At 47.1% G+C, this 20,463-nt stretch overlaps 1 protein-coding gene across 1 annotated transcript; it reads right to left on the bottom strand.

Moving 5' to 3' along the window:
- Positions 1–2,689: 2,689 nt before the first annotated feature.
- On the bottom strand, positions 2,690–20,234 carry WDR91 (WD repeat domain 91; the record flags this gene model as incomplete). Its single annotated transcript, XM_009695783.1, is given in 15 exon segments — positions 2,690–3,347; positions 4,279–4,476; positions 5,240–5,352; positions 6,649–6,757; positions 7,573–7,741; positions 8,048–8,142; positions 9,580–9,730; positions 10,181–10,380; positions 12,466–12,624; positions 12,904–13,081; positions 14,898–15,022; positions 17,171–17,253; positions 18,320–18,527; positions 20,012–20,200; positions 20,202–20,234. Coding segments are annotated over 15 exon segments (2,175 nt in total), but the record flags the coding sequence as incomplete, so codon positions are not given.
- Positions 20,235–20,463: the final 229 nt, after the last annotated feature.

Below are 20,463 nucleotides of genomic sequence, written 5' to 3'. Positions count from 1 at the left end.
ACTCCAGGCCCTCCCCGACGGACCGGGGGCGCGCACCCCGAGAAAAACGGACCAACAGAAAGAGCAGGGCAGCGAACGGCGGGCAGCTCTGAGAAGTTTCTGCCGGACGGAAACAATTCCCGGTCCCCTTCCCACTCTGCTTCCTGTGGGGGCTCTTAAAAGAAAGTTAGGGATGCGGTGAACAAGGCAGCAGACAGCCCGCAGCAGCGCCTGGGCAAACGCCGCTTCCCGGCACTCAGCCGGGAATTCACCTGTGCGCTGCCAAGCTCCGCTCAACTCAACTGGCGAGCAGCTGCCTGCCTTTGGTTGCAGAGGGGATCTAACTGACGGCCCCCGAGTTAAACTCCGGCGATTTTCCTCCTCTCGTGCGTAGCTTGGCAGCCCTGGCCACTCCTTCGCTAAGGTGTGCTTGAGAGCTGGGCTGAAGGAAAGGGCCCTCTCCCCTCACGATGGTAGCCTAGTGATGGGTGAATGAGCGGCATTGTGCCTTGTCTAGCCATAAACAACGGCCCGCGGCCTCTCGTCACTGGATCGCGACTTCGTTTCCTCTCCCCTTGCCCCTTCTCTCAGCCTGCATCCATGGGAAGCAGGAGAGAAGGGTGCCTGGGCAAAGCACGGAGTAAAAGCCTCTTTAGGAGTCAAGCATGTTTGAGGATTGCTCTAGCAAAACCAGCTGTTCGCTCCTTCCCTCCAGGCTTCTCGCACAGCATCAGTGTTGCGCCAGTTGGTCTGGAGCACACTTTTAGTATTTTCTTGTTTGCTCTTCCAGTAGAGACTGTATGCAAGTGTGGGGGTATTTTTACTGAACTTTACTGAATGTTTTCCTTCCTTTTTGTATATAGTGTTCCTAAACAACTGGAGGAATACGTAGCCAGTGAAAGGACAGGAGAACGTTCTGCAGGAGGCACAAAAGACCCAGCAGTACCTGACAGCTCTGGCTCGGGGACGACTCCCGACTCTCCCTTGGGCGCACCTGCACCGAACAGAGCAGGTAGGATCCGTCGCCGTGGAGGAGGTGACAAGGAGAAATCACGGCGGCCTGTAGGGGAACGATACCCTGTCAACTGCACACAGGGCTTGAGGGATAGGGAAAGGCAGAGCGCAAGAAGCGCTCACAGCAGCATTGCTCTTCTTACCTCTTTTGTAGGTGTCTTGCCAGCGGCAGGAGCAGAGCAAGAGGACGATGATGACTGCCCTTTTGCTTCTGAGGTAGAATCGTAGAATCTTTCCACCACACAGCTCTTTTCTCCAGGTTCAGTCAGTGCCGAGTGGTTGCCCATAGGTCCTACAGTCTAGACGCTTAGCTGCTTCTGCCTCGCTCCTCTCTATTTTGGGCAGATGAACTTCGGCCCCTTCTGAAAGCCCTGTTCAACCGAGAGATGCCTAACACACTGGCTGTGTTTGCCCGTTTCGTTCTTCCCATCACCTGATACCACGTTGCACGTGTTGGCTGAAGCAGGAGCTTTGTGGGGGGAGCCATCTCAAGGAGTCTGTGCCAGTTCTCACGCAGGTCTTTTAAACCACGCAGACGGATTCTGAAGGTCCAAAGAAAGTGTCGGCCGGCGTGCAGCTTCCAGCTGCAGACAGACACCCAGCCAGTGCGCAGTCCGTTGCGGAGAAGCCCGGCAATGGTAATTCCTGACGGACTGAACGGTTACCTTTTGTAAGCTTCTCTGGAGTGAAGGAGATGGGGAAAAGCAGAGCGCAAGAAGCGCTCACAGCAGCATTGAGCTTCTTACCTCTTTTGTAGGCGTCTTGCCAGCGGCAGGAGCAGAGCAAGAGGACAGTGATGACTCCCCTTTTCGTTCTGAGGTACTCTCCGTTCCGGAGATAATGCAGAAGTCATGTTTCTTTAGCCGCAGCGCTGAAATGCAGTGGATGCTGCAGTGTTGCTGGGGATTCCTTTCCCCAGCGACTCTGTCTGTGTTCTCACTCGCGCAGTTCTCTGCACTGGAGACGGAAGAGCTTCAGCTAAAGAAGGATGCTTCAACTCAAGCAGATTGTCAAGGCGACAGACAGGTGACTTTATTAGAGGACGCCCAGGCTCTAAAACCAAAATGGCCTTTGGCAAATATCAAAGGTATCTTCAAGCAGTAAATCACACCCATTCTTCACCTAACTGAGAATGAGAGCTCTGCCAAGGAACAGCACTACTGTAAACTCCCAATAAGGGCCACAGACATAAGCAGCAGTAAGCTCCGTGGCGACGCGTGAGCAGATGAAATCTGGCTGCTTAGCAGTCCACTCAAAGACTAGGCAATACCTGAGCACAGCACTTGCCCTGATGTTGGGCGGGTGCAGGGGAGAGGCGGCTCCAGTGACAGAGAGCACTGGACGTGACCCAACTGGGTCTCGGCCTCCCTCCTCCTGTCCGCCATCAGCTAGCTGCTAGGCGTTACGTAGCTTCTGAACTCCAACACAAGCATTTCAAAAAGTCTCACTCGGGATCTCTCCTGTACTTGCTAGCAGATCTCTATTGCAAGGGAACTCAGTACATCCGAACGAACACAACTGGTTTTGTTCCAGGATGTCTTGCACTGATTTCTCCCCCCGGTGTGCGGACGACGGTGCTGGAAGCACCTGGTGAACACGAAAGGGCCTTTTCTGCACACAGGAGACTCTCTTGGCACATCACTGCCCCAGCCACTCTCCATGTTTTGCAGCAACAACTGAACACAGCACAGGAATCAAGTGCAAGGGAAGATGTTCTGTTTATTGAAAACAAACAAACAGCAAAACAAACAAACAACAAAAAAAGCACAACACATGCTATACCAAAAGAATAGTCTGGTTTTGCACCAGCCTTTCCAGTTTGAGCCATGTTATCAGCATGCACTGTGCGGCTTCATGCACGCCTCCTCCAGCCTCACCTTCTTCTGCAGAACCCCTGACATGATTCCACCTGCCTTCTAGCCACGTGCTAGTCAGGACTCTCTAACGGAGAGAGTCCAGCTGCCACAGTGGGTCAGTGGAGACTTGTTTTTCAGTGCTGCCACTGATCCAGTCCCATACCGGCATTCTACTGCCCAGTGGTTTGGCAAATGTATTTAATGTTTGTCAGAGGCAAAAGCTACAATGAGAAGAGGGACTGTGGTTTGCCTTCTCTCCCAGACAGTTTGGTCCTGTGGAGTTAACACTGGTTTTGTCAAGTCTGTTGCTTTTTCCCTTCAGTACTGTTCAGGTTAAGACTTTTGAGCCAGTAAGGTTGTTAATTTAATCTTCCCATCCATAGAGGCAGTGAGGCAGGTCCCGCAGTCCATGGCCGTGCTCCAATCCACTGTCACAACAGGAGCTCGGTGTCCTCCCAGGGAAAGGCAGCTCTCCAGAACCTTTTCCTCACCATTTAACTAAAAGAAGGAAAGCATAAGATTTTAAGGTGGCAACTTTCTTCAGTGGGGGCAGTGCACCCACAGGAGAAGCCAAAGCCTGCTACAGATTCCATATCCCTATCAGCATATGTAATTAAGCAGAAAAATCAGAGAGATGTTGAGATGTATGTAGCACACATGAGGAAGAAAATTTCCAGTCTCGCAACAGATGCACGTGTTCTCAAGCAGCTCAGCTTCTGACATCAGCTGAGCTGCAGTGACTGAACAAGGCAGGCTAAGAGCACACACTAATGAAGAACATGTAAGCCTAAGCTATAGCTGATGTTACTGCAGGTGCCCTGAATGCCCCAGACACAGAGTAAAAATTCCATCTAATCTGTCTTGCAATGGCTATACTGATGGGTGTTGACCAAAGAGGATGCAGGCAAGGGACGTACGATCAATAACCACTCGTTACTGTGGCACAGAAGTTTGGGTACTTGGCACCATTCAGCCTTACCCTTAATTTCTTTTTGGTACACAGTAAGAGGAGAGAATCAGGCTGGGACTAACATAGCATCAACAAGCATATAAGGCAGATTAAAAGACGAGCATCAGTCAACAATCACACATTTTGCATTGAACTGGCATGCATCAATATAGTAAAAAAGAAAAACTAAACCTTTGTCCTAGGCACTTGGGCACTAAGGAAAACTGCCGCAGCTAAGCTTTAAGAACAAGGAGCACACATACTCTAGCTACATACAGAAGGCCAAATGCTTACAGAGGGTTCAAACACTTGCTAAGCACCACACACTGCTAAAATGCACACTATGTGAAACTGAGCAGCAACTTTCACAGAGCAGGGATGGGTAGGTGCTGCTTGAGAATTTCCAGTGGCTGCTGTTGCAGCCTTGTGACAAGAGCTTGTATGGATGCATGAGTACTCTCCATCACTTCTCAGACTTACTTTAAAAATGACTCCTCCAGTAGAAGAACATGTCAACATATAGTTGCCCTCAGAGTCAAAAGCAAAAAGCCTTCCTCGCGGGAACTGGACTTGCTTGTAGCCACTGTAGCCGGACAGAACAAAAGGGCCTGTCGCTTCGCTGGGAAGATCGTACTCGGATACCTTCAAGCCACTTTTGTGAATATTCCACTGAATAAACTAGAATGACAAAAAGAGATGACAAAAGCCCACAGTTAAATTGACTGGGATAAAAGTAGAGGGGCCAGTCATCATTTTTAAGTGAAGCAGCTATTCCTCACAAACAGAAAATGGCATTTTGACATCTATATCTAAGTGGCTACATTTATAAAACACAGGCTGCAAAGGCTGTAAGAGTGCCTACTACCCAGGCAAACATATGCCCTACCTTCCACAAGCACTGCTGCCTATGTGTCCTTCCACGTTGCACGCAGGATTCTGGTGGGCATTCACTTAACTCTCATCAACCAAGGGCCCACACCTTCAGAGAGGTGGCTCCCTCCCTGAGCCACACCTCTACTGCTGAAGACCGTTGAACGGCCGAAATTAAAGCCTTTAATATAAGCAACAGGGAGCTGCTGACAAGGAAATTTATGTAAAGTGGTCAAGGATCTGCTTCCTGGTGAATCCCCAATCTCAAAGGTGGTCATCTCAGGGGCACAGAAAGGTCATCTTCACATGGATTCCCTAGGAAAGGGATGTCACCAACAGTAGGATTTGCAGACAAGGTCTGAGACAGCTCCAGCTGTTAATATGCTTTCCAGCCACTCTCTCTGCGGAAACTGCATGCAGCAGGGTGGTGCTGCACACCGAAGATTACAGTTAGCAGCCCGCAGATCCTCCAGATTCTGCGGGTATTTTTACTGGTCTCCCCACCATATGGAGAAGACTCCAGGAAGGATCCCGCTGCCAGCTGACCAGTAGAAAGTCACCCAGAGCCTACCTTGCCATCCTCGCCTATGCTGTAGACTGTGTTCTCATCATAGCTGAACTCAACAGAGTAGACTTCCCCATCGTGTGCCTTCCAGCTCATGGCGCACCCGTGCTGCTGCATATCTGAGGGAAAAACCAGTACTGAACACTCCTCGTACTTGCACAGAGCTGAGGTGAAGAGAGAGAGGCCCTTTATGTTCATAAGGTCTCTGTCCCAGCCCTCTGAAACAGCCTGGGGAAGCCCAGTCCAATCCCAGCACCCAGGCCAGAAGCAGATCACTCATTCACAGAAGAGAGAGGCCTGAACTGCCTTTATCACAAGGACACGCCGAAGAGGACGAAACCTGAGAAACAGAAGTTGCTCAGGAAAGAAGGCCTGATGTGAAGCCCTAGCCTTCAACTGGAAGGTCATACATTAATTCCTTTCCTCGAGGCTCAGCTTCTGGCAGTGGTACCGCTCTATGGCACAGCCAAGACCACGGGGCTCAAGGGCGAGTTAACTCCGCTCCTCAGCAGGAGGGAAACAAGAAATCCAGCAGCACTACAGGGTCTCCAGCCAATGTCCCCCAGAGAAGGTTTATGACATTTTACTCCTGAGAGCTATTGTGGAGGACAGAAAATAGCTTCCACCTTGGTGTTCAGGCATGTCCCACAGCTGCCTCCCTGCTGGCAGAATGGTGCTAGGGGCAGCCAGCTGGGGATACCGAGGGGCCACCTCACTGTCCAATTTCACAGAATCATGGAATTGTTTAGGTTGGAAAAGACACCTAAGATCATCCAGTCCAACTGTAAACCTAACACCGCCAAGTCCACCCCTAAACCGTGTCCCTAAGCACCACATCTAGACATCTTTTAAATATGTCCGGGGATAGTGACTCCACCACTTCCCTGGGCAGCCTGTCCCAATGCTTGTCAACCCTTTCAGTGAAGAAATTTTTCCTAATATCCAATCTAAACCTCCCCGGCACAACTTGAGGCCATTTCCTCTTGATCCATCACTTGTTACTTGGGAAAACACACCAACCCCCACCTGGCTACAACCTCCTTTCAGGTCGTTGTAGAGAGCGATCAGGTCTCCCCTCAGCCTCCTCTTCTCTGGACTAAACCTCCCCAGCTCCCTCAGCCGCTCCCCATCAGACTTGTGCTCCAGACCCTTCACCACCTTCGTTGCCCTTCTCTGGACACGCTCCAGCACCTCAAGGTCTTTCTTGTGGTGAGGGGCCCAGAACCGGACACAGCACTCGAGGTACAGCCTCAGCAGTGCCAAATACATGGGGACGATCACTGCCCTGGTCCTGCTGGCCACACTATTGCTGATACAAGCCAGGGTGCCATTGGCCTTCTTGGCCACCTAGGCACACTGCTGGCTCATATTAAGCTGGCTGTTGACCGACACCCCCAGATCCTTTTCTGCCATACCAAAGAGACGAACAATCCCATCTGCAGCCCCGGTGACCAGCAGGTTGCCGTTGTGGTTGAAGGCTGTGCAGTTAATAGCAATGGGCTCAGGCTCCAGGGAGAACTGCAGCTGGAAGGGAAAGTCTGCATTAATGCCAAGAAACAGAGCTAGGCGTGCTGAGGAGCTCATCTCCAGGGGAGGGAGGAAAGATGGTATCTAGTAGCAAGAACTCCTCCAGTTTGGAGCCTACAACTCTCATGACTACAAACTTCAAGGTTGGCAGCTACATTTTACTGTGACACCAAACCAACAATTCACCTCAGCCAAGCCACAGCTTTCTTGGCCGTGGCCTCAAGGCTGCAAAACCAGCTTCTGGCAGGCATTAGCTTGAGTATGTTACTTTCTCCTACACATCAGGGACGGCATTTCTTAAGGGCAAAGGTGACGGATGGGATGAGGATTCCCTGCCAGAATCTGACCAATCTAAATCAAAACAATGGAGAAGATAAGATGAGATGAAGCCTCTGAAAGAAGCACTTCACTTAAAAACAGGGAGGGCAGGGGAAACAGCAGCAAAGAAAACCCTTCGGTATAGATCAATTGGAGAAAGCCTAAGCAAAGCATCATTCAATCCACATGGGACATTTCCAGTCAAAAACTGTGCAGGCAGGACAGAAACAAGGCTATGGACTATTTTGAAGAATCCCTCAAAAAAAAAAAACAACCTACAACACACCAACAAAATAAAAAAAAAAAACCCACCCAAACCCATCAGCTACTTACACTATTCTTTTTTATCCTGCATGTGATAGACGGGAAAGGTGGAAGGGGGAAAAAGAAGGGTATTGAAAAGAAAGCACAATTTAGAAGGAGGGCTCCTACACATTGGAACAGAAGACACTCTCAGTAAGCAGACTGAGAAAGGAAAGAAACCCAGCAAGTACCTGCTGCTTCATCGTTTTAGTGTCCCACAGTAGCAGCTTCCCAGGAACTTGGGTCATGCTTTTGCCGCCGGAGCTGACTGCTGAGAAGTCCACGTGGGAGGTGGGGCTCTGGGCTGCCGCAGAACAGACAAAGGAGGCACCACTTGGGCTGCAGGCAAGCGAGAGGATCCTGAAACACAGCAAAGTCTGAATTGTCTCTCTCCAGCAGCTGCTTCAAGCTCAAGTATAAGCTCTCCCATTAAGACCCTGCAAGACAGAGTGCACTGTAAGGGAGGGCAGGATTCACGTACTTAGATTTTGAGTATCTCCTGTTTAACTGAGCACTTTTATGCAGCTCAGACTGCCCTCTGGATGAAGGCTAGATAGTCCTGCAGCTGCAGGAAAGCAGCAGGAACATTGAGACTTCACCTACCTTTTCACAGTCAAAACCAACAACATTTATATTTATACATAAAGATCAGTATTGCAGTGTTACCTGGGCATGTCTTCATCAATGCTGATTTCACAGAGATTCTTCTTCGCTTCCGTGTCATAAAGACGAACCGTCCCAACCCCACTGCCCAGCAATAGCTTGAAATCAGCAAGGGAGAGATGGAAGGAGTGTCAATGAGGGGTACGATGATGCTGTCCAACAACCACCACCAGAGTACATTTTTTTTTTTTCCTATTTATGCATTTGGATTAAACATCACTCCATTAGGGTACATCCTGTCTTTCTGTGTGTATCATGCTGAGTAGGACTACCCCAGAGCCACAGAAGTCAGAGTAAAAGCACTGCTTTCCAGTGAAAAAAAGATCTGATAGGCACCAAGGTGGAGTAAAAGCCACTTTCTAGAGTATGGCTCAACATTATAGGATGCAAAACATATGTGGAGTCTCAATATATAGGGGAGCAAGGAAAGGGTAACAGAGAATTAACAATCTAAGTTTAAAAGAAAAACAAGTAGAAGCCACCTCCTTTCATCCAGAGGAGGATGAAATCATCCAGAAGGGCTCACACATGCTTTATCAGTGGTGCTACAATTTAAATCAAAAGTAAAACCATGGAAGGATGCATAATCAAAGAAAAATGAAGCAAGCCAGAACCTTCTCACTTCATAGCCTGATTTGCTGCTGAATCCCCATATATTTCAGAAAGAATAATCTTTCTGTCAGCAAGCAGGAAACAAACTCCACAAAGCACAAGAAACATCAGAAAAACTGCATGGACAACTTCCTTTCTAAGAGCAAAAGAAAAAGAGACAAGCTGTAGCACCAGCTCTTCACAGGTGGCATTTTGGGGTTAGCAGCAACACACTGCCAGTGCCAGAATGCGAACAATGGTCCCCCCAGTTGCAGGCCTGCCTTCTCACACAGGTGTCTCTTCACCAAGGGATGGCACAAAACACCAGCAACAGTTTGAGGACTCCGAAGAATGCATATGATTTAAGGCTCCTCTCTAGTAACAAAACTAGAGAAAAGGTGCTACAGGAAACATTTAAAAGAGCCCAGAGCTCCTTATGCACACACCAACTCATATGGCACCAGTATAAAACTGGCCATGGAGCCCTTTTCGCACCTGCACAAGCAGGATGCCAACACCACACCCCTGCTCCCCCTTCTCTGCTTCTGGCTCAGGGTGCGAGTAAAGCTCCGCAGCTCCATGCTGCAGGGTTCCCACAGGCTGTTGTACCAGGTTGCCTCTGCCTGCCTGCTCTGCCTGAAGAGAGACACTTCTCTTAAAGGGGCTACTTCTATCCTGCAGCTGTTCCCGCAGCACAGATTGGGAACTTCTGTCTCAGGGCAACCAGTGGTGAATTCCTGGCTCAATACACAGAGCACCCTCCCCACTTTAGTTTTTCTTAGACCCTACAGGCTTCAGTTCCCCATGTCCTACTAAAATGGAAACTAACTGTTACCCTGATCTTATCCACAATGCAGCTGTCTAGAAGTTAATGTGCAACACGTAGCAACACAGCCCCAAATCATCTGCTGTGACTTTTGAGCTTCCACATGCAGACTACTCACCAGCCGATCACGCTTGGTCGCCCATTCCAGAGACAGTAACGGAGATTTGGAAATGGATGAAGCTTTAGTTTGCATTATGGGGTTAAAAGACCAGACTTTGATGACCCCATCCACATCCAAGCTGGCCACCCTCCGTCCAGAACAATCAACCCTATGTGCAGAAGGAAACTGATTGGATATTTTTCTCCCTAAGGTTCTTGGATGCGAGTAGATACTCCAGTAAACCTTCCTCTCCTGGCCACACACCAATTTCATCTGCAGGTATCAGAACTTCCTTGCACCACTTCCTGTTCAGTCCACAGTAACTGGCACAATGAAGCGCACCAAGCTCCACATGCAAAGCATAACGTCCTTAAGCAATACCATCCTGCTTTCCCAGGGAGTTTCTTCCTGGCCGGCATCTCCCAGTCACAAAAATCTCCGTCCATTCTCACTGCACTAGCTACAGGATATTTTCAGTCACCCCAGTTCAACTGCCCTACAACCAAGGGAGTACATGCACAATGTGCTGGACAGAACAGAGGCTGGGAGAAAGAGGCCAGACACAGCTGGTCCTCTACAGAGGCTTCTACGAGAAAGCCCTCTTCTGCCAGCCCATTACCTGCAGTACATGATGGATGAATGGTGCTCCCCATACTCCTCCTGGCTCAGGACGATGAAAGGCTGCTCCTGCCGGACCCCCACAGCCTCTGCACTGCTGGCAGGCATTTTGGTTGAAGTCTCCGTTTGCTCCGCATGCAGCTCTGAGCATGGCTCTGTCTCAGCTGTGCTAATATCTGTTTTCTTCTCAGCACTTTGGCCCTGAAGGAAGAAATCCTGTGTGAAATACAAGGAAGCAGCAGCTCCAGATCAAGCCCTTCAGCCACCCCAGCCTGCTGTGAGAAAAAAACCCCAAGAAGCTGCACTGAAACAGAAGCACTTTCAGCTCAACACCCCTTCTGCCAGGGACCTTTCTCAGCACAAGGATAGCGTGTTGTACAATTGCACCATTTGATATGGCCTACTTGGTTGTAGAGTCCCTTATATCCCCCTCCATGTGCCCAGCCATACACTTTCCTGTAACAATTAAAGGAACCACATCTCTGGCATACCTCAGCTGATATCAGAAGCTCATTTTGATGCCATTAGAGCACAGATTCACAAGCAAATCAACATATTTCAAGGAATTCTTGCATTCAGCAATAAGTTAAGTCTGTATAATATGCAGTTCAGTAAACCTGCATAAAGCCTCTTATGGGATGGTGAGCCCGTGGATGGATTATCCTTGTGTGCCAGAGATTTATAGTCTGTGCGCACTGGGGCAACCACTGCGGCCAACTGACTGATGACAATGGTAGAGTTTACACATCAGTACAAAAGCTTAAAACCCAATTTGACAGGGCAGACAGAACAAATGGAATTTTAGGAGCTGAAGGTATCTGAATGAGACGAGATCTACACTGCAGCACACAGAAGTGTTCAAAAGCAGCTTAGTCTTCCCTTGCCACCAGAAGCTGAACAAGAAGCAGATACAGCACATAAGCCAGTAAAACATCTGCAAGCATTCCTTTGCTAAATCATCCTCTGAAGACGAGAGGCCCCAAAATGGTATTGGCATTGATGGTTTTGAATCTCTGCTCCCTAACACATCCTTGCCTTATTTATAGTAGCTTCACATCTTGAGCAATAGGTCAAACACTGCATAATCAAATCATCTGAAATCACAAAGCTGGAAAAGATTGGGAAATAACTCTAAGAATGCCTCTCTCTCTGTTAGTTAACATGGGGAGATAACAACTAATGAATGACACTCATGTGAAACACTGCTGCCTTTCAGTTTCCTTCTTGCTCACATGCATTGACAACAGAAAGCTAAATCGTATCAGCTTCCCCAAGATCACCAGAAGCAACTTTTATAAAGCCAGGAAAAGACTGCCTTAACCCGGAACACCACAAAAAAAGAAGAGTCAAAGGATACTTCTTGGGAAAGTGGGCTTTGCAATTTTTTGATCAATGTTTAATTAAAATGTTTTAGATGAGCCATGAAGAAAAAGAAGTTCTCTCATAGCCTGGAATGCTCAGTGGTGGAATAACATCTCCTCTCTAAAGCAGTGCTCCCCCACACAGAACAGCCACACATGCTGACCCACAGGCAACAGTCCCCCAGCGCTGCCGCTCCCCCAAAGCGGAGGGTCTCACACAGCCAGAATAAAGGTGGCTGAGATGCTGCTGTCATTCCTCCTGTGCTCTGTATCTTTTGACCACACGGCTGCCGAAAGCCAGGCAATACACAGGTCAACAGAAGCAGCCTGCTGACCTTCAGCAGTTAAAATCCAGGACACAGTTTTATTATTTCACTAGATTAAAAAGCAGGGGACAACCCCAGGCAAAACTGCAACATACAGTGCAAAAAAACTCCAAAAAGCAAATGTTGCTACAAGGGATATTTCCACTCCTATCCAGCAAAACTTTCTATCAATTTTTATTCAGTCCCACACAGAGCCTGCACAAACCGGCACACGAACCCACGGGAGAGAACTCACTTGGGCAGGACAGGCAAGCCAAGTCCATTGCCACTATGGAATGGGGACTGTAACAAGGTATTTGAACATAACCATTAAGGTGGATGAAACATACCCTCTCCAGGACCAGGCTATTGTTAAGATCGTGACAAAAGACAACTCTTCTTCCATTTGAAATGCCAATACTGATTCCCTTCCAGGGACACAGAAATAAACAGAGTGTGGAAGGAGTTGATTAACTACAGAGATTAACCTTTGATACAGTCAGATTCGAGTAGCAATTCAGAAGCTTAACGGGAACACTTGCACTTGTTTTACCACCTAGCACAACAAACCGCAGAAATACCAGCCCCCCGCTTCCCAGCCTTGCGGTGTTGCCCGGTACCTGGAAGGTCCCTTTCGACAGCAGTTCCTTCCTTTCCTTCCCATGCTCTTGCAAGCGCTTCTGCCGCTGCTGCAGGGAACTTGACTCGCCTGCTACTAACCCACTGAAGTGGCTCTTCCCGTCCTTACAGCTCACTGTTCCTTCTTTTCCTTTGGCACTCTGGAAGGCAGAGGAATGATTTGGCAAAGTTACACTTGTGCTAGGCTGCAGAACAAAGAGCAAAAGAGCAGGCAAAAAAACCCAAGCACCTGCAAGGGCTCCATAAGCCCCCAGACAACAGCAGCTGTTCTTGTGCTGCATTCAGGCCCAGCATACACTTGCAAGGAAGGAAAGGACATTTCGTTTTTGCAGTTGGAACCAAAAGCTTGGAGCAGTGGTGTGCTGCAAGTTAACTTCTTGGATACTGAGCACCTATCGACGAACACAGTTGAGAATTACCTGGTGATTTGTTGGTTCTTTCTTCCCTAGCAGCATACTGCCAGTCTGCGTTGGAGAAGCCCCACTTGGATGGGCTGGTCTGGAAGGGCCCTTTTTACTTTGGGAGAGAAAAGAGGACAGAAAGCCTCCCCGGGACTGAAGAGAATGTGCAGTACTCCTCTGACTGCAGGTCATATCACTAATTAAAAAACAAACACCAAACAGAATATGAAAGTGTAGCCAGACAGCCTGATCAAAGACCACCCAACAAGCAAAGTGCCAGCTGTTTGAACCACTGGAGGACAGATGTTCCTTTCCAAGCCAATGGACCACTACGCATTAAAAAAAACTGTTTTAAAACATCCTGTTAGTGCCTGGAGCAGATTATAATTACTGTAACCAAAGCTCACTTCTCAGAAATGCCACTGAAGCAGTGGGCTCAACTGTTGCTGAATCCTTACAGGGCCACCTCAAACTCGTTCCACTTCATCTGGTTAGTTTAGAAAGATCCTAACAGAAAGGTAGGGGAATCCAGATTTCCAAAGAACCTATTCAGCTGGGATTCCCAATTTAAGGCACAAAACAGACCTACTTCAAGAGGCATTCGGTATCCAGTGTCTCACTGAACATCTTTAGATATTCAGCAAGTCATGCTCAGCAATTTTAAAGCACAGGCCCTCAATATCTGAAAAACTGGACCTGAAGAAAATAAGGAAGTTTAGGTCTCTTTCTCTGATCACACACATCTCCCTTCTCAGCCCACAACGCCAAGAGCAGCAGCTGCTTCCGAGAACACGACTGTCTGACCTCACTCCACTACAGCTTCCTCTAAGAGCAGAGCAGCAGCCAAGGGAAGTGGAATATAATAATTTTCACTGTCTATCCGCTCTTCTAGGAAGGAACTGTTCTACCGAAGTTGGGCTTTGGGTTGAGCAGAGACATGGAAAAAGCAACCAGAACCGGTCCCCAGACTAAAAGACAAGCTGCGCGCACAAGAAATGCCACTTCTTAGGCAAGTTTTTCTAATACAAATAGACAAAAATTAATATGGGAATTATCCCATCCCTCACGTCACTCTTCCCCATGTATGCAGATGAACATCATGGCTTTCCACACAGAGCAGTTAAACCAGAAAAAAAAAAAATCTCAAATAAACTCTGTAGACTGTCCTGTGCAGAGCAGTTATCAAGATAGTTCACCAGACACTTAAGTCTACTTAATCAGACAACTTTTAGACTAAAACAAAGACTTTGTGGTTGGTCTCTGCTACAACTTCTATTTGTCACTGCCAGCAGGACAACTTGATCAATCCCCCTCTGTCTGAATAGAAGTGAAAGAAGCATATAAGAAAGTCAAAACCCCAGCAGTGTTATTAATACTTTGTGGCTAAGCTACATTTGCTTTCAGATCCTTTTAAAGCAAAGCAAAAAAAATAATCTCAGTAAGACAACGAATTCAAACACACAGACTTGCATTGCATGACTGTGCAGTGCAAGGAATTCTGTGCATAACTGAGCCTCACAGAAGAGAAACTCCTTTTCCCCTTGACTTCGTAAAAGCAAGAAAGCATCTCTGTGTAGCAATGACCCCTTTGGGTCATACAGTAACAGTGCCTGCAAAACAACACAAGGGCACTCGCCTCCCGCACCACAGGCACTAAAGTAGATAGGAGTCAAGAGACAATCCACTTAATTTCAGCCATACTGCAGGGTATTGTGCTGCTACCAGTGCCCTGGCCACCCAGAACACCTCAGTGTAATGCTGAGAGCAGAGCAGAATCACTTCCATGTGTGCTTGGGCGGTCACTGTTGGCAAGAATCTGTCTCCCAAATGGCAGGAGAGATGCCCGTCATGAATTCCACCATTAAACCCACTTAGGTCACCAGAATTTCTGCCTGAATGTCTTTCTGCACTGATTCCCAGGGCAAGGAACAAGGAAATGACTCTCCAGGAGCCTCCCTGGCCGGATAAAAGCAGTAGAGCTTGTCCCTAGCTCCTCCCCTGCAGGCACTCACAGCTCAGAATCCCCGAGTCGATCCATGTTGGCCACATATGCAGGCAACTTGTGATGCACAACTGCTTGTTCCACCTCCAGTTCCTCTTTCTTCATGCGGGAGGATTCAGCCTGCAAAGCAAACAGCTACAACGAGAGAAGAGACCCAAGTAAACAGAGGCTCACTGAGATTCACCTCCTTCCCACTTGCTGAAGTTGTTTACTCCTTTTATTTCAACAGCCCTAGAAAGGTGGGGAGGGAAGAAAGTCACTCTGACTGGCTGAGCACCACATTAGTCCAAGTAGTCAAAGCAATCAGTACTTTACACACATGAAACTGGAGCCTACTTAAAACCCTCTCCTTGGGCTGTTGCTGTAGGTGCATGAATGGTGCTGGGAAAGGAGAGCTGGCCAGGGCAGAGCCGATCAGCCACTCCGTGCAGGCAGTTCCAGGCCAGGGCAACACATGTGACCGGCAGCAGTGATGTACGGGCACTGAGCCTAGAAGGTAATCTTCTTCCCACAGCCAAGGGTTTGGTGAGCTGGCAGGGCACACAGAGGCCAACACCATCAGGTCACCCTGAAATCCAGCTCCATGCCCTGCCCAGCTCCCTCCCAAGCACGACAGTGAGATTTATCTCCACATTAGCGAGAAGGAAACATTTTTCTTTTTCCCCCTTAGCAGAGAAGAACCACAGGATGCAGCTTTCTGTGATGGATGTGGTTTATGCCAGTGACTCTTGTTCACATGAGGAGTTCCTCAGGCTTTTCTGCTTCCGTACATTTGTTTTTCAGATATAATTCTTCTTTTTCCTTTTATCATAGTATTTAAGGAAAGAAATTACAAGAAAAAGGAGCTTTAGAAATCCAGCTTGCTATTCATGTCTTTGCATTGTTTCACCAGTGAAATTAGAATCACTACTTAATTTCAAGTAGCATCAAATTCAATATTTATTCACACCATTTTTTATTTGAACCTGTATTCTATAGGTAGCTGCTTCCTCTTCTCACCTGAGCAGTTCTCCAAAAAGGAAAGTCTAGTTTTACCTCTGCCTATTTGCCAAAGAACGCTTATCCAGTCTGTAAGTGATATCAATCAACATACCAAACAAAAAACAGCTTTGATTTGACTACAAGTAAACAAAAGAGCTCCATTTCAAAACATAACTTATCCTGCTGCCCCTATTCACTGACCATGTTTGCAGAACACTCCTGTCAAAGTCTGCCTGATCCACTGACTCCGTACAGTACACAGTGACAAATCTCGCTTTTCTTTCACTAAAAAGCCTCCTCTTTGAAATCAAGTGTTCTGTCTTACTTCAGTATTTTTAGGGCAAATAAAAAGTGTTGATCAGCTACCAAAACAGTTGAAACAGGAAGCACAACATACAACACAATGTTTTGTACCACAGGAGGTAGAGCACAAAACTTACTTTACTGAAGTATTCATACAGAGAGTGCTTTTACTTGGTATGTTTGAGGAAGTGAAACTGAAGTCCTGCTTACATGAATAAGGCTTCCTACTTGTACGTGCTCATCCACATTTGATCTGTAGCTTAGAAAGTTCTTAAACTGTAGATTTCTCAAATATCTGTAATAGGAGATTATACTGGGAAAGGACCAACCCATGTTACATATTCTTACACCCTCTCTCTAAGCATCTGATGACAATACTGTCAAAAACACAGAGCTGGGTGACATTTTGTCTGAATTGGTCAGCCCTTCTTACAGTTTACTGTAAGGTCTAGAGTTGGGAAACAGACATTCACAACATTTCCATTAGCTGATCTAAATTGCTTTAAGTTCACGTCAACCGTGGTGAAGTGGCCATTTCAGAAGTAACAGTTTCTGCCTCTTTGCCAGAAGTTACTGCCCATTTCTATTGCTCCATCAGCTAAAATCTGGAAGCGTCTGAACATTATTCACAAGTTTCCATGCAAGGTCAGCCATATACGCGCTTTACCTGCCACTAGTTTCAGCTTGTCTTGACTCTGCAGTGTAGCAGGAAAGGAGTTTGTATAGCATGCCGCCGCCTGTCCGACAGCACAGGAAGAGGGACAGTCATCTCCAGCAGAGGGACAGTAATACCCCAAACAGATAGTTCATGATATGATTACAACCCTAAGTTTGCTGGAGACAGTTTAAAGATAAACCAAAATAACAAAGGACTCATAGAAGACCCTGCCTTGGAATAACCACACTGAACAGTTACAACTTTCTTGAGTGGACGGAACCCATTTTACAGAAGTCACAGCCTCACACAGTCAGCAAATAAAGAGTGACTTCAGTTCTGACCTTATGCCGCAACGATTCATTTTCTTCTTGTATGAGACTGCTCCTGAGACATTCAGCTTCAAAGTTCAAAATGACTGGAACTGGTGAGGAATGTTAAAGAAAACCAAAGCAAGAACTTCCGTGCACCCGGCTTAATTCTAAAAGCCAGCACTCCATACTGGCCACTTGCCTGTAAGACAACAAAGCTGCGCCGTCCATACTACTAGCAAGAAGTACGTGCGGGGCCAGAACACTAGCAACAGCTTAGTTACCTAAGCCAACTTTGTACTTTCTTTGTACTTTACTGTTGCACAAACTATTTCACATCAGCTTTGCAAGGATTTTTAGATTCTTCCTTTTTACACATCAGAAGTGGAGGATAAGCCAGGTTGTTACTGCATTAGCGTACACTGAAGAAACAGTCCAAGATGAGGTGTATTCCAGCTGCAGCGTAAACCTGCCCATCAACAAACAAACAAGGTCAGAACTCTGCAGTGTGGGACAAAAGCTGTTATTTCTGCCAACATGGAACTGCTCTATTATAGTGAGCTGTCACTAGACAATGTTGTGAACATATGCACCCAGAGAAGGGTCTGGAGAACTAGGAGATGCTAGTTCATTTATGGACTATGACCAAAGGTTGCATGCCTGGTTTGTATGCCCATCAACAAACAAACAAGGTCAGAACTCTGCAGTGTGGGACAAAAGCTGTTATTTCTGCCAACATGGAACTGCTCTATTATAGTGAGCTGTCACTAGACAATGTTGTGAACATATGCACCCAGAGAAGGGTCTGGAGAACTAGGAGATGCTAGTTCATTTATGGACTATGACCAAAGGTTGCATGCCTGGTTTGTACTATGCCAAGCATAGAAGAAAAGCGGTTCATGAAATCTTGTGCACATTTTGTTCTATCACTAGCATAGGGATGAATTCAGCATTAGCAACAACCACAACTGTTTGTGCCCGGGGAGTATAACATAACATCAGATAACTGAACAATAACTATTCCAACATCCTCTGGTAAACACCAGCTTCCGATTAAGTCTTGGCTCTAAACAATCACCTGAAAGCAGAAAGTTCGTAGTACTATATTCTTGGCACCACTGCTAATAGTAAGCATAACACCAGGGCAAGGGAGACTTAACTATCAGTTGGAAAAAAGGATATGCATGCACTGAAATAAGACGCTCAGGAAGTTGTGCAGAGACACGATAAACGTATCTGCCCACTGGCGCGAGAAATAGGTAGCGAAGGTGGGGTTGGAGTCTGGGGCAGGGAGGAAGGGCAGGACAAACCAATCCTTCCACTCCGCCTGGTTCTGGAGCTCGGAGGCCTGCTTGAGGAAAAACTCCTGTGCCTTGTCATTGCGGCCAGTCTGAAACACAGCAAGAACAGGGCTCATGCTGCCATTAATGCCATCACACGGGTTCTAGGAATATTTGCTCTGGGTTGTGAACACACTAACAAGTACTTTCACCACCCAACAGAGCAAGCAGTTGGAGTTAACAGCTTCATCGAGGAACAAAAGCATCTCAAATATGCTAGCAGCAGCTCACAAATGCACTTAATCCAACCTTCTCTCTAGTCACCAGAGTCTTGTTTAAAGGCTGAAGCAAATCAAACTACTCACACTCATTTCCAGCTAAACCATTGCAGTTAGTGCACTGACATAGGACATGAGCATTCGTATACAGGACCAAAGTACAATTCAAATTACTCAAGCCTACAGCAGATGTAGCCTGAAAAGGTTTCCATCTGATACATTATTCAGTCATGCCTCAGGGTAAGCACAGGGCAAAACAACACATGAAAAAAAACCACACTTCCAGAAACATGCATTAGATTTTTGACTCCTCGACCAACACCCATCATTAAAGATTTTCATTCAGGGAATGGAACCAAGGAGGAAACATTGCTTCTAAATAGTAAGAAATTAAATATGAATTCCTGACAGGTACTTGTCTATTCTGTTTGCCAAAGCCCTCCCTGTGGAATATATTCCATTGACTTTCCTAGGGTTTCAACAAGATAATCTCTGCTCCATTTTACGCTCGTTTCTTTTCTGTTCTACGTAAAGCAAACAAAAAAAACACTCACTTATTTTCTCTCCCCCAGTACCTTATGTAGATTTGAAGCCCACTTCTCCCCTCTTGTAAACTAAGACTCAACTCCACCAATTTCAAGTCACTTTTTTTTTCCTAGACCCTCCAGCTCCCTTGATGCTTTAAGAACCATGGTGCCTGGAAGGACTGGCTGAGTCCTGCAAGCAGGTTAGAGTGGAAGGAATACAGACAACCCTGCCTATTGATCCCCAGTGCTGCACTAAGGCCCTTCCCCGCACTGCTGCTGCCCGCTCAATCATTCCTTATTATGCATTGGAGCAGCTGACTACTCCCTACCTACATACAGGTGCTCGGGTCTTTTTTCTGCCTGTTTCTTCAACTTACGAAGACTGCTTTGAGCACTGTTCTTGTCCTCCCCTGTTCTCAGGGCAATGCCCCATAAGGAGGCGTTTGTGAACCTTGTGATCTCTCCCAGTATCCAAGTTACTAACAGAGGCTGAGCAGGACTGAGCTAGCAGTACAGCCATCCTCTCGGAGAGGGACCTGCCTTCATGTCCGAGTGTGAGTATCTTTCTCCCAGCTAACCACATCTCCCTCTCGCCTGAGCTTCCCCATCCTGCTTACAAGCTTGTCATGTGAGTCTGCATCAAACTCCTTGCTACACTCCCGATACATGACACATGAATTGCTTGTCCCTTACCCACCAGGCCTGTCAGAGGCTCACAAGGGTATTTTATTGCTCTGGTTTCAGAGACCAGGATCCTTTTAAAACAGAAGGCTAAAAATCAAACACTACCTGAACAGTATGGACGAGGTAGTATCGGAATAAGCTGGTTTTCAGCTTGTTCACTGTTGGCCGGTACACATCTTCCAAACGGCTGAAAAGGCGTCGGTCCAGATAACTCCAGTAATCCCGCAGGGCAGCCAGATCATAGCTCTGAACAAACTGCTGCAGCTGGTCCACTATCTTATCCACCTAAAGAGGGCAAAACAGGGAAGACTGTCGTCACGCGAGGGCTCTTCCAGCACAAGGGACTTTCTGTAACTTACTGCTGAGAAGCTTTAACTGCGCAAATAATGCTACAATTCAGCACTTAGGCATTAGCTATTTCTCTAATCCTGGAAACACTCCGCATTTTGTAGAGGCATTCTTCCACTCTGGAGCACCTTTCACATAAATAAAAGAAAGAACCACGAAAGAACACAGACAAACAGATTTTCACAAAAAGATCACATTGGGTTAAACAC

This window comes from Cariama cristata, unplaced genomic scaffold, assembly GCF_000690535.1.
Source record: "Cariama cristata isolate BGI_N322 unplaced genomic scaffold, ASM69053v1 scaffold33032, whole genome shotgun sequence".
NCBI lineage: Eukaryota > Metazoa > Chordata > Aves > Cariamiformes > Cariamidae > Cariama > Cariama cristata.
This window is presented reverse-complemented; position numbering and strand designations above follow the sequence as displayed.